The 17,886-nt window shown below is 46.6% G+C and overlaps 1 protein-coding gene across 1 annotated transcript in view; it reads right to left on the bottom strand.

The window, feature by feature from the left end:
- The window catches only part of AK7 (adenylate kinase 7), a 68,674-nt gene extending 52,854 nt beyond the window's left edge, over positions 1–15,820 (bottom strand). The window contains exons 1-4 of the mRNA XM_045060674.1: positions 15,602–15,820; positions 15,114–15,305; positions 12,097–12,276; positions 5,104–5,212 (exon numbers count right to left, since the gene is read on the bottom strand). Of these exons, the coding sequence (XP_044916609.1) occupies positions 5,104–5,212; positions 12,097–12,276; positions 15,114–15,305; positions 15,602–15,820 (700 nt within the window). The remainder of the gene's footprint in view (positions 1–5,103; positions 5,213–12,096; positions 12,277–15,113; positions 15,306–15,601) is intronic.
- Between the last annotated feature and the right edge of the window lie 2,066 nt (positions 15,821–17,886).

Genomic DNA, 17,886 nt, shown 5'->3' with positions numbered 1-17,886 from the left:
CTCTGAGATCAAGAGTTAGATGCTCTGGGTGACTGAACCACCCAGGCGCCCCCACTTTACCCTTATATGCAAATGTTTTCTCTCATTTCTAATACTTTATTCCCTTTTCCTGTGTCATTTTGCCTTCCTCTGAAAGGCAAGGTAGGAGAATCTTTTTATATTGAGACATTTTAAAATTACTTAATAAAACATTATTAAGAAGTAATATATATTCATTGCAAACACACGCAAAACTAACAAACACACACACACACAAAAAAAACCCAAGTGGAAAACAGGTCCCAAATCTAAGAATATGCACATCAGGTAAAATGACAAAATTCTCAAAGCCCCACTGACCCCATCCCCCCCCCCCCCGGGTGACGCTGATGGCAGACGGGAGGCCTCTGACTATCCTTTCTTGCAGACATGAGCGCTCTGTATCTCAGAAGCCTGGCAGCACAGCTAAAACCTTTCCAGAAAACAGAGAAGTAACATTTTCTTAATTATTTAAATCTCTTGGGGTGCCTGGTGGCTCGGTCAGTTAAGCACCCAACTTCGGCTCAGGTCATGATCTCACAATTGGTGAGTTCGAGCCCCGTGTTAGGCTCTGTGCTGACAGCTCAGAGCCTGGAGCCTGCTTCCGATTCTGTGTCTCCCTCTCGCTCTGCCCCTCCCCTACTTGTGCTCTATCTCTCTCTCAAAAATAAATAAACATTGTTAAAATGTCAATACTACCCAAAGCAATCTACACATTCAGTGCAATACCAGTCAAAATTGCACCAGCATTCTTCTCAAAGCTAGAACAAACAATCTTAAAATTTGTATGGAACTACAAAAGACCCCCGAATAGCCAAAGTAATACTGAAGAAGAAAAACAAAGCGGGAGGCATCACAATCCCGGACTTTAGCCTCTACTGCAAACCTGTAATCATCAAGACAGTATGGTATTGGCACAAAAACAGACACAGACCAATGGAATAGAGTAGAGACTCCAGAATTGGACCCACAAATATATGGCCAACTAATCTTTGACAAAGCAGGAAAGACTATCCAATGGAAAAAAGACAGTCTTTTTTTTTTTTAACGTTTATTTATTTTTGAGACAGAGACAGAGCATGAACGGGGGAGGGTCAGAGAGAGGGAGACACAGAATCTGAAACAGGCTCCAGGCTCTGAGCTGTCAGCACAGAGCCCGACGCTGGGCTCGAACTCACAGGCCGTGAGATGATGACCCGGGCCGAAGTCGGCCGCTTAACCGACTAAGCCACCCAGGCGCCCCAAAGACAGTCTCTTTAACAAATGGTGCTGGGAGAACTGGACAGCAATATGCAGAAGAATGAAACTAGACCACTTTCTTACACCATTCACAAAAATAAACTCAAATGGATAAAGGACTTGAATGTTAGACAGGAAGCCATCAAAACTCTAGAGGAGAAAGTGGGCAACAACCTCTTTGATCTCAGCCATAGCAATTTTTTACTCGACACATCTCCAAAGGAGAATTAAAAGCAAAAATGAACTATTGGGACCTCATCAAGATAAAAAGCTTCTGCACTGCGAAGGAAACAATCAACAAAACTAAAAGGCAACCAATGGAATGGGAAAAGATATTTGCAAGTGACATATCAGATAAAGGGCTAGTATCTAAAATCTATATAAAGAACTCACCAAACTCCACACCCAAAAAACAAATAATCAAGTGAAGAAATGGGCAGAAGACACGAATAGACACTTTTCCAAAGAAGACATCCAGATGGCCAACAGACATGAAAAGATGCTCAACATTATTCATCATCGGGGAAATAGAAATCAAAACTACACTGAGATACCATCTCATGCCGGTCAGAGTGGCTAAAATGAACAACTCAGGAGACTATAGATGCTGGCAAGGATGTGGAGAAATGGGAACCCTCTTGCACTGTTGGTGGGAATGCAGACTGGTGCAGCCGGTCTGGAAAATAGTGTGGAGGTTCCTCAAAAAATTAAAAATAGATCTACCCTATGACCCAGCAATAGCACTGCTAGGAATTTACCCAAGGGATACAGGCAGGAGTGCTGATGCATAGGGGCACTTGGACCCCAATGTTTATAGCAGCACTTTCAACAAGAGCCAAATTATGGAAAGAGCCTAAATGTCCATCAACTGATGAATGGATAAAGAAGATGTGGTTTATATATACAATGGAATACTAGTTGGCAATGAGAAAGAATGAAATATGCCCTTTTGTAACAATGTGGATGGAACTGGAGAGTGTTATGCTAAGTGAAATAAGTCAGAGAAAGACAGACACCATATGTTTTCACTCATATGTGGAACTTGAGAAATGTAACAGAAGACCATGAGGGAGGGGAAAGAAAAAAAAAAAGAGGGAGAGAGCCAAACCATAAGAGACTCTTAAAAACTGAGAATAAACTGAGGGTTGATGGGGGGTGGGAGGGAGGGGAAAGTGGGCGATGGGCAATGAGGAGGGCACCTGTTGGGATGAGCACTGGGTGTTGTACGGAAACCAGTTTGACAATAAATTATATTTAAAATAAACAAACGAACGTACATTAAATCTCTTTATTAGAATGAAGGAGGGAGCACTAACACACATTCTACGTTTTAAGGCTCATGGAAGGACATACAGTGTCCACGTTTGAGAAATGATTATGGTCTCTTGAGGAACAGGGTGGGGGGGTCCTATGAGGAGCTAAAACCCATCTGTCACAGCTGGAGGGCAGTGGTTAACGTCTACAATTCATAATCACAGGACATCAATGCTGGTCTTTTTATGTAGGAAAAAACGCACAAGTGGGTTAAACGAGGTTTCTCTTGGGGTATAGGGATAGAGTTGAAAGGGTATTCAGGGCATCATAACTTTTTATTCTAAGCCCTACTGTGCTTCTTAATTTTCCAAACACGTTCAGGTTTGTTTTAGTTTTTTAATGTCTGTTTATTTTTGGGAGATTGAGAGAGAGAGAGAGCGAGAGAGAGAGCAGGCGAGAAGCAGAGGGAAACAGAGACACAGAATCTAAAGCAGGCTCCAGGCTCTGAGCTGTCAGCACTGAACCTGACACGGGCTCGAACTCACCAACGGTGAGATCATGACCTGAGCCAAAGTCAGACGCTTAACCAACTGAGCCACCCCAACGCCCCCAAACATGTCCAGGTTTCATTTCAGAAAAAAAAAAATAATTACAAGAATACATTATATAGAAAAATCGATTCTCAAAGCCTGACACAAAATAGAGATTCATTACATGTTAGCTCTAATTATGATTTTTAAGTGGTGCAATTATTTCAGAAGGCGCGGTTACACATCATCTGTAAATGTGTGCAAAGGGACAAAATGCAGAAAGTAGGCTTTCAAAGAATCTGTTTCAAAAGATGACACAATGTTCCTGGTTTTGATTTGTTCCCTACTGGATGAAATGTAGGCACAGTTAAAACAGAGAAATCAAACGCTCTAAGCTCCTGAGGAATCTCACACATCCGCGGACGGTACTTCTCCATCATTTCCCTGAGTATGGTACGGTCATTCGCGAGGCTCCGTCCCATTTCTTTTCATTTAAGCCAAAACGTCACTTTGCTGTTCATCTTATTCGAGGGTTGGCAACGTAGCGCCTGTTTTTATAAATGAAGTTTTATTGGAACCTAAGAAATAACTCCTCTCCTCTTAAAGTCACATCCCCCTTGTGATACCTGTCTGATAAACATGCCATTCTCTGTCCTGCATCAGAGTTCCTCACGTGTGCCTTAGCTCTCCTGCGGGGCTACAGGGGCCTTGAGGGTATAATCTTTTTCTTATTTGTCTTCGTATCTCCCCAGTACCTTCGACCGCACCTCCTTAAGCAGTGCCCGTAGAATGAATACACGTTGAATTTTGAAAGTTATTTCCTTTAATGATTAAAAACGTTCTATCCTTGGGGTGCCTGGGTGGCCCGGTTGGTGAAGCGTCTGACTTCGGCTCAAGTCACGATCTCATGGCTCCTGGGTTCGAGCCCCGCGTCGGGCTCTGCACGGACAGCATGAAGCCTGCTTGGGATTCCCTCTCTCTCTCTGTCTCTCTCTCTGTCCTGCCCCTGCTTGTGCTCTCTCTCTCTCTCAAAAAATAAACATTTTAAAAAATGTTCTATCCTTTGGAAGCACCCATTGCTTATTTTATATATTTATTTATTTTTTTTAATAAAAGTTGCTTTTTAAGTTTGTTTATTTACTTTAAGGTGAGGGGACAGAGAGAAGAGAGAGAGAATCCCAAGCAGGCTCCACACTGTCAGCGCACAGCCCCACGTGGGGGCTCGAACTCACGAACTGTGTGATCATGACCTGAGCCGAAGTCAAGAGTGGGATGCCCAACCAAATGAGCCCCTCAGGCGCCCCACCCATTGTTTAATCAAACAAGGGGGCCATGAAGTCTCAGCTGACTCTAAGGCCATAGTAGTTAGTCCACATGAACAAATCAAAACCTAAGTCTGTTACAGGCTGCAAGGTTCGGAAACCAACACCTAAGGACAACCAGCCACAGTCAACTAGCCTCTTCCAGGTAAGCCAGCTGAGTACACTATAGCCAATCAAATAACTTCCTCACTTTGCTCTGCCTTTGCTCTGTAAGTCTTTCCCCTGGCCCCTGTTGGTGAAGCTCTCCAAGCCACTTCCGGCATGGCGTGCTCTTGTGAACCGAGTTTTGCTCAAATAAACTCTTAAAGATTCTCATATGCCTCGGTTTATCTTTTAACACTTCCAAAGGCTGATGAATATTCATCAGCTTTTTTTTTTTATCAGAGAGAGAGAGAGAGAGAGAGAGAGAGAGAGAGAGAGAGGGCATGCACACACAAACGGGGGAGAGGGGCAGAGGGAGAGAGAGAGAATCTTAAGTAGGCTGCACGCTCAGAGCCCAGCACGGGGCTCGATCCCACGACTCTGGGATCATGACCTGAGCCTAAATCAAAAGTTGAACGCTCAGCCGACTGAGCCACCCAGGCGCCCCTCATTAGCCTAATTTCATGTCGTGTTTTAGGTAAGTCTCAGGTCAGTTTTCCCACGGTCCTAATTCGCCTCGTGTTCATTAGATGACTCTTGGGTTAAGTAAGTTGCACAAAAGCAGCATCCCTGGAGACAAAAGAAAGAAGTTCACTGACCAGAGACTGCCCAGATGGCCTCCTCTGCTTGCTGTGGGTTCTCGGTGATGTTATAAATGATGATGTCACACTCCAGGAGGCGCATGAGAAGGTCCTCCCGAGAGATGTTCTGAAAAAGAGATGCGACAGTCATTTGTTGCAAGGCGCTAACCTTAATATTTAGCTGGAATGACAATTTCCAAATTAGATATACGGCAGATGAAGTGTCCTACAGGAAACATTTGCAGGGTTTCTATTTAAAACAAAATTTTGGCTCTCTTCTGTGTGTAGTTTCCAAGTAACAAATAAGTTTATGAAAATAGCTGGGAACAGATGATTAAAAAATTGCATAATGATTTTAGGTACTATTTCTGCAGGCTGTTTAAACCCCAATTCAGAAGGGAAGAATTAGAACATACTGGAAGAAAAATGTGTGAGGCATTTGAAACTAATGCAAACTCTATGCAAGATTACTTGAGCCATTATATATCCTGAATCGCTCAGAAGTGCTGATGAGTGACGAATGTGATGGTTTCAGAACCCTCCCGATGGCATTCATCCATTCTCTTCGTACATGCAAGGTGCCTTATTACAGTCGACAGTTGGGAATATTTCGAAAACACAGGAACTTTTAATGGGTGGAAATATAAAAGTGCTTACATTAGACAAAAGTAACTTTGGTGATCACTGTGTTTTAGGTAGCTGTTCCTTCCTGGCCACAAACCGAGTGGCTTAAACCACAGAAATTCATGTCCCACGGTCTGGAGGCCACAAGTCCAAGATCGAGGTGTCGGCAGGGCCGGTCCCTTCGGAAGGCTGTGACGGAGCTCCGTGGCCCTCTCTTAGCTTCTGGTGCCTCTCAGGAAATCTCTGGGATTCCTTGGCTGGTTAATGCATCAACCACATCTCCGCCTTCCTCTTCCCAGGTGTTCTCCCTGTAGACGTGTCTGGGTCCAAGTTTTTCCTTTTGGTAAGGAGGTCGGTCGTATTGGATGAGGGGGTCCACCCCAATGACCTCCTTTTAACTCAATTTCCTCTGTGAAGACCTATCTCCAAATAGGTCACATCGTGAGCTTTCTGGGGTCAGGGCTTCAACAGATCTTTTTTCGGGGAGGCACAGTTCAATCCATAATACACTCCATTGTGTTTCTTTTCTGGGCTGAATGCGCAGAAGGGAAGACACTCTGAAAATGCCGATCCAAACATCAGTTTTTAATTTTTCAATAGTGAGACGACACAGGACGACCCTGCTCTCCCAACGCACCTGAGACCGATCCAGATTCAGTAATGACGTGGGAAAGGAAGGAAGAAAGTCACTGGACAAATGGAAGGCGTGTGCTCCAGATGCTGCCCAAGAGAAAGAAGAGAAAGCATCTATGATTCCAGCCCGTGACAGCGTGTGAGAGCGGCGTCCAAAGAAACACGCACACGCATGTGAAATCATAGCTGGATTTCGGGTGAAACAGGCACGTTTCCAAGAGGATGGCCACCCTGATCAGACGTTGCGTGACCACATTTGGGCATTCATTTGTTTACCCATCCAACATTTGGGGGCCTTGTGTTTGACCCCGAGGATAGAGGCAAAATGAATAATGTCTGGTTGTTTACACTAAGGAGCATTGTGTGTGTGTGTGTGTGTGTGTGTGTGTGTGTGTGTGTTTTGTTGGGAAAACTTATAGCAAATTAGCAAATTTTGTTTGTTTTGTTGGGAAAACTTATAGCAAATTATAGTCTAATGCAGACAAGGACATATCTAAGGATATAAGAAGGCTTTGAACAAATTAGAAATAGGCAATCTGCTCTTTGTGGGGAAATTATAAGGCGGCACCTACTCTGGGGCACTCTGAACCCAGCAGAACACAGCTCCTACTCATGTCCTTAGGCAGGCACCCTTGCACAGTGTGCAACCTTCCCAGCCTTACATGGCAGCCCCCAATATAGAAAGGGCTATCATAGAGGTACATCTGAGGTTTGATAGACCAGGAGGAATATGTGATTAAGGCTCCTGGGAGGTGACATTCGAGTTGGATTGAAGAGTGAATATGAGCTCATTCAGCAGAGACTGGAATAGTAGATGGCTTGCTGAGCCAGGCAGAGGCATCTTCCACAAACTAGAGCAGCCTAATGTTTTCCATCCTCTGCTCTCTCTCACCTTCCATGCCACCCTTGCCTCTTCTCCTCGGTTCCCTGCAACCCATGCTCTAGCTATGCTGATGTTTTTCCTATTCTAAAGCATACCACACACTTCCCCATGTGTTCCCGCCTTGTGTGACATTTCCTTGCTCCCTTATCTGCCTGGCAGTCTCTACTCAGCCCTAGAGGCCGGGCCTCAGTCCCAGCTTCTCCCAGTAGTGGACCATCCTCCATCCCGGATGGAGGCTCCGGGATCTCCAGACCAGAGGAGCTGAGGGGGGCGGGGGGGCTGATCTGTGTGGTAGGAAGGGTGTGCAGCTACATCTGCCTGGCTCCGTACCTAAGACCGAGCGCTCATCAACTGCCCTTTTCAGATGCTGCTGTGTCCACACCTCTGCGGTCGTGCCCACTGCACTGCCGTGGGGCTGCGTGTTTGTGTGCGAGTCCCTGCGAGGTGTGAGCTCCACGCGCCTCTGTGGATCCTTAGGACGCTCGAGACACGTTCACGGATCCGAACTCCAGTGTAAATGGTGGGCGCCGGCAAAGATCTGAACTAACGCAAATGGCCACGCTAAGGGGAAGGGGGCACCTCGTGGAGAGGCTGTGAGGCGCCCAGGTGAGGACCTCGTGACCGAGAGGGGGCGCCACGAGCCCACAGCTGCGGTAGCGGGGAGTGCGTGATGGACGGTCCGGAGGACACAAACGTCCATTTCCTCTTCCCCTTTCCCGACAGAACCCCAATTTTGTTCAGGTGCTCCCTTCTCAGCCTGGGGATCTGAACTCCACTCCCTAGCTTCAGGGCTGGGCTTTATTGATCTCAGGGTGCAGTGATCCGTTCAGGAATGGGCATGTGACTCACTTCCACACCGTGAGATACAAGGAGACGCCTGCAGGGGCCCGCGGGATTGTTCATCCTCCTTTCTCTGAGGACTTCCGGAAGTTCCCTTCACCGCGGTGTTGCTGTGTGTGAACGTGAGGCCCTGGACCGTTGCCGCCTTGCTCCCAGCCCAAGAGTGACGTCACCCTTAAAGGAAGGGAGAGGCCAGGAAGGGGCAGAAAAGGGAGCTGCAGCCCCTGGATCACGCCAGCCCTGAAGCTGCATCTTCCCTGAGACAACCAGCCACATAAACTGAAGAATTTCCTTCTTTACTAAGCCAGTTTGCCTTGCCTTTTCCCCCTATGACTTGCAGCCCCAAACAGCCCAAACAGATCTAGGTCCTTAATCAAAATTAGGAGGCTGAAAGGCAGAGTGGTTTTGTAGAGGAGGAAAATAAATTTCATTTGGGGGCCTATTGAACTAGAAGTGCCAGCAGGACATCTGGGGGAGTGCACCAGGGGGCAGTTGGATTTGCTGGTCAACAGGGCTGGAGACAGATTTGAAAGGCATTGGCTCGTATGGGGGAGCTGGAGCCATAGGGCCAGAGAAGCTTGAGGAGGGACATCCATTACGAGAAAGGAGGGAGTTCTGGGGAAAAGCGCATTTAAAGGGCAGAAAGAGGAAAAGGAGCCAGTGAAACAAGGAGTGTTCAGATGCACGAGGAAAGTCGGGGGGTAAAGACCGCAGAAGAGGGAAGGAGACTTTCTCCTGGGAAGCCAGGTAAGATAGGACTTTGGGAATTAGGCCAGCCGGGAATTAGACCAGTGACACGGGTCAGGGTATTTCCTGTGGCTGGACCCTCTCTGAGGGGGCAGGGGACAGGGGCGGAGAAAGAGGCTGGTAGCCACCAGGAAGTTCGAATGAAGTTCCAAAGATGTGCGCACTGAACACATGCATAGGCAGAAAGAAAGAAGCCAGTGGTGACTGAAGACCCAGGAGAGGGTGAAAGTGGTGGAGAAAGTTCCCTGAGATGGCAGGTTGGGGGGAGCGGACTCTTTGGTTCATTTCACGAGTGTTTATTGAGGGCTGCTTTCAGCCAGTTAATGTGCTACGTGCCAAAGACGCACGGATAAACAGGGGAAGAAGTGAGGCTCGGTCTGTTCTTAAGGCGCTAACCATCAGGGGCAGTGTGACCCACAACAGACACATAATAACAATGGAGTGGGAAAAGTGGGATGACGTAGGCAGGTAAAGATGCTGTGGGAGTCCCAGAAAAGAGCTCAGATTCCAAACGGGGAGTGGGGAAGAAGTGGGAATCACCGAGGGCTTCCTGGAGGAGATGACATCCTGAGTCTTGCGGAACGAACAGGGCTGGGTGGGGTTGGCAGAGGAAAGTCTGTTCCAGGGTACGGCGTGTGCAGAGCTGTATGGCAGGGTCTGAAGAGCGGCAGGCAGGCTGATGAGGGGCTGACACCCCTACTGGAGGCGTTCAAATGTCTCAGGTTGTGTGTGTAGAATTTGTCATGCGGGGGCAGTGAAACTGCTAGAGAAACGTGAAGACGGTGGGAAATTAAGTTGGACACACTGGTGGTTCAGCGAGGCTTGACTCGAAAGGGAACAGATGCTTCTCTTTGTTCTTGAAGCCCCCCTCTCCTCTTCACTTGTTTCTCTGTAGAATCCTTTGCTCCAGGAGCACGGTATGGATACTGACATCCCGCTGACCTCCATGTACACTTAGTAACCAGACTTGGATGGCAGGTGTCAGCCCTGAGACCACCCTGAAGGGTGGGTCTGCAGTTTGCTGTTGTTGTTGTTGTTTTCAAGTTTCTGTTTAAATGCCAGTTACATAACGTACAGTGTAATATTAGTTTCAGACGTAGAATTTAGTGGTTCGTCAATTACATACAACACCTGTTGATCAACACGGCAAGCGTCCTCCTTAATGCCCATCACCCAGTTAGCCCATGCACCCCCACTGCACCCCTCTGGTAACTGTTCTCGATAGTTAAGAGTCTGTTTCCTGGTTTACTTCTCTCTCTCTCTCTCTCTCTCTCTCTCTCTCTCTCTCTCTCTCTCTCTCTTTCCCCCTATATTCATCTGTTTTATTTTTTTTTTAATTTTTTTTTCAACGTTTATTTATTTTTGGGACAGAGAGAGACAGAGCATGAATGGGGGAGGGGCAGAGAGAGAGGGAGACACAGAATCGGAAACAGGCTCCAGGCTCTGAGCCATCAGCCCAGAGCCTGACGCGGGGCTCGAACTCACGGACCGCGAGATCGTGACCTGGCTGAAGTCGGACGCTTAACCGACTGCGCCACCCAGGCGCCCCTGTTTTATTTATTTTAAGAAAATTATTTATTTTTGGGAGAGTGCAAGCGGGGGGAGGAGCAGAGAGAGGGGGACAGAGAATCTGAAGCAGGCTCTGTGCTGACAGGCTGACAGGAGCTAGTCTGATGTGGGGCTCGAACTCCTGAACTGCGAGATCATGACCTGAGCCAAAGTCGGACGCTCAACCGACTGAGCCCCCCAGGTGCCCCTCATCTGTTTTCATATGAGTGACATCATACGGTATTTGTCTTTCTCTGACTTATTTCACTTAGCATAAAAATCTCTAGCTCTGGGGCACCTGGGGGGCTCAGTCGGTTAAGCGTCCAACTTCAGCCAGGTCACGATCTCGCGGTCCGTGAGTTCGAGCCCCGCATCAGGCCCTGGGCTGATGGCTCAGAGCCTGGAGCCTGCTTCTCATTCTGTGTCCCCCTCTCTCTCTGCCCCTCCCCTGTTCATGCTCTGTCTCTGTCTCAAAAATAAATAAATGTAAAAAAAAAAAATCTCTAGCTCCATCCACACATCGTTGCAAATGGCAAGATGTCATTCTTTCTAATGGCTGAGTAATATTCCATTATATATATATATATATATGTATGTATACACACACACACACACACACACACCACATCTTCTTATCTGTTCATCAGTCAGTGGACTTTGGGCTCTATCCATAATTTGGCTATTGTTGATGAAGCTGCTACAAACATCAGGGTTCATATAGTCCTTTGAATCAGTAGTTTTTGTATCCGGTGGGTAAAAACCTAGTAGTGCCATTGCTGGCTTGTAGGGTGGTTCTAGTTTTAACTTTTTTTTAAGGTTATTTATTTATTTTTGAGAGAGAGAGAGAGAGAGGAGGGAGGGGCAGAGAGAGAAGGAGAGAGAGAATCCGAGCAGCCTCTGTGCTATCAGCATTCCCACCAGCAGTGTAAGAGGGCTCCCCTTTCTCCACATCCTCGCCAACCCCTGTTGTTTCCCGTGTGGTTGATTTTATTTTATTTTATTTTTTTCCTGTGTTGTTGATTTTAGCCATTCTGGCAGGTGTGAGGCGGTATCTCAATGTGATTTTGATTCGTATTTCCCTGATGATGCGTGATGTTGAGCATCTTTCCGTGTGTCAGCCATCTGGATGTCTCGTTGGAAAAATGTCTGTTCGTGTCTCCTGCCCATTTTTTAACCGGAAGGGTCTGCAGTTTTGAAGGCATTAGCCTGCTGTAGCCTCCTTTGCCTGGCAAAGTAATAAAACTATCGTTCCTCTTTATCCCCACACTCTGTCTTCGTGTTATATTTTAGCTCCCGAGCACAGAGTTGGGTTCAACAACGGCCGCACAGTTTCTCAGTAAAACAACAACATAATGATATGTTATTTCCTAGTGGCTTATTACCAAAGGAGGTTTCTCCCTCCCAGAAAGCGCCCACCGTAGTTGGGTAGTGAGGGGCAGCACGCATTTTGAACACAGTTTAGAAGATTCTGTGAGTCTGCAAGTCCAAATTAGATCCACCCCTTCCAGGAGTATCTCATTTAAATGCTTTGCTCCAGGCACACATTTAAAGTGGAGACAATGGTTGTTCTCCGCCAGGGGAGAAAGACCTGCCTCTACCTGTCCCACACCTTCCTGCTCCCCCATGCGTGCAGGAGAGAGAAGGAGAAGCAGAGAATAACAGCATATTGTGAAGGTGTTGGAGCGCAAGGTGACTCTGCCCTCGGTCGACTCTTAGCAAAAGCCACCTGGACTTACGCTGTACGTCTCCACGGCAAAGTTGGGCCGAACGCCTCCGAGCTTGGAAAGCGTACCCACGATCTGGAACGTGCCGTCCTTCAGTTTGGATGAGGCTTCCATGGCTGACTTACTTTCTTCTTCTTCCTCTTCTTCTGTGATTTCTTCAAGTGAAGCCCCGACTACACAGTTAGACAGGAACTGCAAGAAAACACAAACTTGCTAAGAAAATACTAAGGACAACTTAGAGAAAGGGTAGACAGTTGGAATGATTCTAAACACCGACCATTCTTGAGGGCTTGCTAGAGGTACCCCGCGTGCATAGCCGATGCGTTTTACCCTGGTGGTTTGCTGAAACTAACAATGACCCCAGTAACACGGCCAAGTGGGTACTATTATGGCACTCTAATTTTAAAGTGTTTTTAAAGTTTATTATTTATTTTTGAGAAAGAGAGAGTGCATGCAAGGGAGGGGCAGAGAGAGAGGGAGAATCTCAAGCAGGCTCCGCACTGTTAGTGCAGAGCCTGATGCAGGGCTTGACCTCCCCATCCTGGAGATCATGATCTGAGCCGAAATCAAGAGTCAGATGCTCAACCGACTGAGCCACCCGGGTGCCCCAATGGCACTCTCTTTTATAGATGAGGAAGCCAGAGAACTTAAAGAAGGTGTTAAGAATATTGCCCTGCACTGGCAATGGGCAGAGCAGGGCTGCGGTCACCACGATGATCTTGTCTAATAGAAATGTAGCAGTGTAATGTGATCAACTCAGGTAAGTTAAATTGGCTAGTTGCCACATTAACAGCAGTAAAAAGAAACCAGTGTAACTAATTTAAATAATGTTTTCTTTACCCAACAGATTCAAAATATTATCACTTTAACATGTAATCACTGGAAAAAAATTATTAATGAGATCTTTTATGTTCTTTTTGTTCACACTAAGTCTTTGAAATTCGATGTGCATTTTACACTGACGGTAGGCTAATCTCCATTTGGATTTGCCACATTGAAATGTTCAATAGCCACATGTGGCCAGTGGCTACCTTTACAAGTAATGAAATAAAATGAAGTTGACGAAGTTTCGCTTTTTATTTTACAGAAGTTATCCTTGGGAGTGGCTTATGAAATGTTAAAGAGTTTCATATATACGTGTGTGTGTGTGTGTGTGTGTGTGTGTGTATACACAAATGTATATGTATGTATATATAATATGTATGTATACTTTATAAGAATGGTTTTAGGGGCGCCTGGGTGGCTCAGTCGGTTGAGCATCCGACTTCAGCTCAGGTCACAATCTCGAGGTCCTTGAGTTCGAGCCCCGCGTCAGGCTCTGGGCTGATGGCTCAGAGCCTGGAGCCTGCTTCCGATTCTGTGTCTCCCTCTCTCTCTGCCCCTCCCCCGTTCATGCTCTGTCTCTTTCTGTCTCAAAAATAAATAAATGTTAAAAAATTAAAAAAAAAAAGAATGGTTTTAATTTACATATTAAACACATATGTAATCACGATATTATTACACCGTGGGAGGAAAAGCAAACCAAAACGAAACAAACAGGAAGTCCCACCTCTTTTATTTTGATAAACGTCACTTTGAGTTAGTAATGCAAGATTAGCAGGTTCAACCTCTTACTGGAAGATAATTCTTTCAAGTATGTCATGTATATTTTCATTTCTCTCTCAAACATACATATTCAATTTTATTATCTCATTTCACAGATGAGGAAAGAGATGCCCAGCTGGAAGTAACTTGCCCAAGATTGCATGCGCAGGGAGGGGTACAGCTGGACCCTGGGATCTCAAGGCTGCACACATACCACGCCCGCCACACTGCTCTGTCCCGGGGACAGAGAGTGGGGAGCAGGGGCTGTGGAGAGCGGGTGGCGTTGCCCAGCTGGGCCGGGAACCTGAAGACCAGAGACCTGGCCTCCATTTCTTTTATAGACTTCTTATTCCCACTCACATGGTGTTTGGTACAGAGAACAGCAATTACCTAAAAGGCCAGAGCTAGAGGTCCAGGTGAATTAAGGAATAACTGAAAATTCTGTTACTGATAAGCTTTTGCAAAAGATCTCTACAAATGGAAAGAAAAGAAAATTTGCTCTAAAAATATTATACTGTAAAAAAATAATCAGAACTCAAAAGGGGGGTAAAGTAAAAAGCTAAATTCCCTTCCCTCCCACTCTCCTAATCTCAGTCAGGTTCGCCTCTCTTTGTACAATAATCCAGTAGCTTTCATTGGATTTGGAATATAAACCAAGAGCCTGACCTCCACCCCCTCCCTGCCCCCAGATGTGGGCCTTTGTGTTGGATTCTGCTTTAATTTATGCAACAAATATCAGTGGAGTGCTGAGCACGCCTGAGGCACCATTTAACTGCTGAACAGTCCCACCTTCTGACTTTCATAGGCCTTTTCCTCCCCCCCCCAAAAATGAAAAATTATATTTCATGACTGTATTGCCATAGAGACCCACAATCTTTGACTCTAACGTTTCATTTGGTACCTTCTGATTTTAAAAGAAACATTTCTGGGGGCGCCTGGGTGGCTCAGTCGGTTAAGGGTCCGACTTCGGCTCAGGTCATGATCTCACAGGTTGTGAGTTTGAGCCCCATGTCAGGCTCTGTGCTGACAGCTCGAAGCCTGGAGCCTGCTTCAGATTCTCTGTCTCCCTCTGTCTCTCACCCTCCCCTGCTCACGCTCTCTCTGGCTTTCTCAAAAATAAACACAACATTTAAAAAAAGAAAGAAAGAAAGAAACATTTTTGTCAGTCGCCAAGTCTCGCGGGCCCTGGGCTCCATGCCTGCTGCCCTGCGGCCTGGTTCCCTGCACCCTCACCTCTATGCCCTCGGACTCCCTCCTGCAAACACCTGGGCTTCCAGCTGGAGCTCTGCGTGCAGACTGGTGCCCAGGACCAGAAACCCCCTCTTAAGGGGAGCCTCTGACAGCGCCCCGTGGCACAGACCCTCGCTGGGTTCGGGGGGTCAGGAGCCCGGGCGGGGAACCGGGAGCTGAGGTCTGGGACTCCACTCTGACCCTCCGCTGCTCACCTTCCCGATGTTCCCGCTGCTGTATGAATCCAGCAGGTTTATAAACACCCTCTGGATCCGGATAACTTTCTCCATGGGTGCAGTAACTTCCTCTTCCTCACCCTTGGTGGCAGCCGCACCGGTAGCTAAGGAGAAAGCGTCCCTCTGGTTGCCAAGGAGTTGGGGCACGTGCGGACTCTTCGGGGGCGTGGCCTAGGGCGCGGGGCGGAGCGTTCCTGGGGCGGGGGCGGGGCCGCCGGTTTCCCGCGCGGGGCGGGCTCTGCCGGGCCGTGGGGCCAGGGTGATGTGCCCGCTCTGCTTGCGTCCGCGCCCTGTGCTCTCGTGCAGGGCGAGTTCTCTTTCGAGGCTTCCTGAGGCCTTGACACGGGGGCCAGACGACCCCTGCTCCCTTTCGTCTCTTTGATTCCGAAACTGGAAACACCCCCCAGGGGTCACCTGACGCGGACCACTGGAAATACTGCTGAATCCGCTGATCCAGGAAAGCTCACACACACGTTGCCCCGTGGGATGGTCTGACCAGGACGTGACAATCCTGCAGCGCAAAGAGCAGCTGTGGCCATGGAGTTTCGTGTCCAGGACGCTGGAACGACAGCGCGTGTGGTCCTCACTGTCCAGTTGCTGCTTGATTCATGGGGCTCAGCTGGCTTTAGGGGCTGTTTGGTAGCAATTCCGGGAGACCTGGGGGCTGGCAGGGGTGTCATCCACATTCCCGGTGAAAGGCTTTTGACCTTTCGAAATGAGATTATACATGCAGGTACCCAGCTAAACCTACAAATTAAAAGATGACATTCAGTTTGTCTTATTACAGGACCACAAATGACCTTGTGGACTATATATCCTGCCCTTGTCTTGGAGCAGTCTGATTCTATTGAAATGCTTTGTGTTCTACATAATAACTTGTTAAATGTAGATATTTAACCCATGCAGCATTTTTTTTTTATACACACTGTATTTATTTAGAGAGAGAGCATGGGGGAGGGGCAGAGGGCGGGGGAGACGGGGGAATCGGAATCCCAGCCAGTCTCCGGGGCTTGAACTCGTGACCCCAACAGAAATCAAGAGATGGCAGCTTAGCTGACTGAGCCACCCAGGCGCCGTGTGTGTGTGTGTGTGTGTGTGTGTGTGTGTGTGTGTGTGTGTGTGTGTATTTAATTGCCTCAAAAATGGATGTGACCCAGGAGCTTCATACAACTTGGAGGTTCTGGGCACTCAGCAGATTTGGCCTTGAATCCCAGCTCTGCAGCCATTTGTGGGAGATTGGGATAATGTTTTAACCTTACCTCAGCTGTTAAATTGGCTGTAAAACAGGAGTGAAATCACCAGCCTAACAGGGCTGTTAGGATTAAGATATAGACGACAGCATTTTCTGAAGCGGTGTCCAAAGGTGAAATCGCCTTTGATTTTTCTGCAAGGCTAAGGCACAGGTCTGCAAATGGGAGCCTTTCATTTTTTTTTCTTTCTCTTTTTCTTTCTTTCTCGTTGTCTCTTTTCTTTCTTGTCTCCACCCCCTTTCCTTTTTTTATATACGTCTCACTAAAACTTGTTTTGATACAATAATTAACACCTTGAAATTTTGCACTCACTTTGGGAACAGTTTGCTCACAGCAACATTTTTTTAAAAGTTATCGACAAGATGTAAAAATATTCATGCAAGACCAGTGCAAAACTTTATGGGGTAAATATACTTCAGCATTCTTTCAAATGACTTTAGTCCAAATATTCTAGAATTCACTAGATGCCTCATTTCGATTTTAGTTTGTCCCTATTGATATGCAGCTAAGCAGGTGAGCATTTTGAAAGTGATTCAACTGGTCGTCTTACTATATAATAGCTCAGCTTTGTTTCTTTCTTATCGTTTCTCCTCCTGCTAACCGGTAAGCGACCTGGTGCCATAGTTCTAAGTGGATGGCTTCCAGAGCATTTATTTTACAGCTGTCATGTTGGTAGTGAGGGAAGGAGGGTCTATTGATTAATTCTATTATGTCAACAAGTAATGTCCCTTTCTTTGTCTGTTATTCTTTTTTTAGAATCAGCTTTCATATATAGGCATATCTTGGAGAATTTTGGTTTCCAGACCACCACAATGAAGAGAATATTGCAACAAAGCGAGTGAATTTCTTGGTTTCCCAGTGCATATGAAAGTTGTGTTTACCCTACAGTGTAGTCGATTAAGTGTGCTATAGGATTATGTCTAAAAAAAAAAAAATCGATGCACCATAATTAAAAAATACTTTATTGCTAAAAAATGCTAACCATTATTTGAGTGCTCGGTGAGTTTTAATCTTTTTGTTGGTGCAGGGTCTTGCCTCAGTGTTGATGGCTGCTGGTTGGTTAACCAGTGTGGTGTTTGCTGAGGGTCGGGGTGGCTGGGGCAGTTTCTTAAAATAAGACAACAATCAATTGCACACCATTGATTGACCATTCCTTTCAGGAATCATTTCCCTAGCATGTGATGACATTTGGTAGTGTTTTACCCACAGTAGAGCTTCTTTCAAAATTGGAGTGAATCCTCTCAACCTCTACTCCTGCTTTGTGAACTAGATTTATGAGATATTCTAAACCTTGTCATTTCAACAATCTTCACCAGTAGATTCCATCTTGAGAAACTCACTTTCTTAGCTCATCCATAAGAAGCAACTGCCCACCCGTTCAAGTTTTATTGTGAGATTGTAGCAAATCAGTCCCGTCTTCAGGCTGCCCTTCCAATTCTAACTCTCCTGCTGTTTCTATCACATCTGCAGTGACTTCCTCCACTGATGTCTTGAAACCCCCC

This window comes from Felis catus, chromosome B3 (assembly GCF_018350175.1).
Source record: "Felis catus isolate Fca126 chromosome B3, F.catus_Fca126_mat1.0, whole genome shotgun sequence".
Taxonomy (NCBI): domain Eukaryota; kingdom Metazoa; phylum Chordata; class Mammalia; order Carnivora; family Felidae; genus Felis; species Felis catus.
The sequence above is the reverse complement of the archived record's forward strand: the minus strand, read 5'-3'. Positions and strand labels throughout refer to the sequence as shown.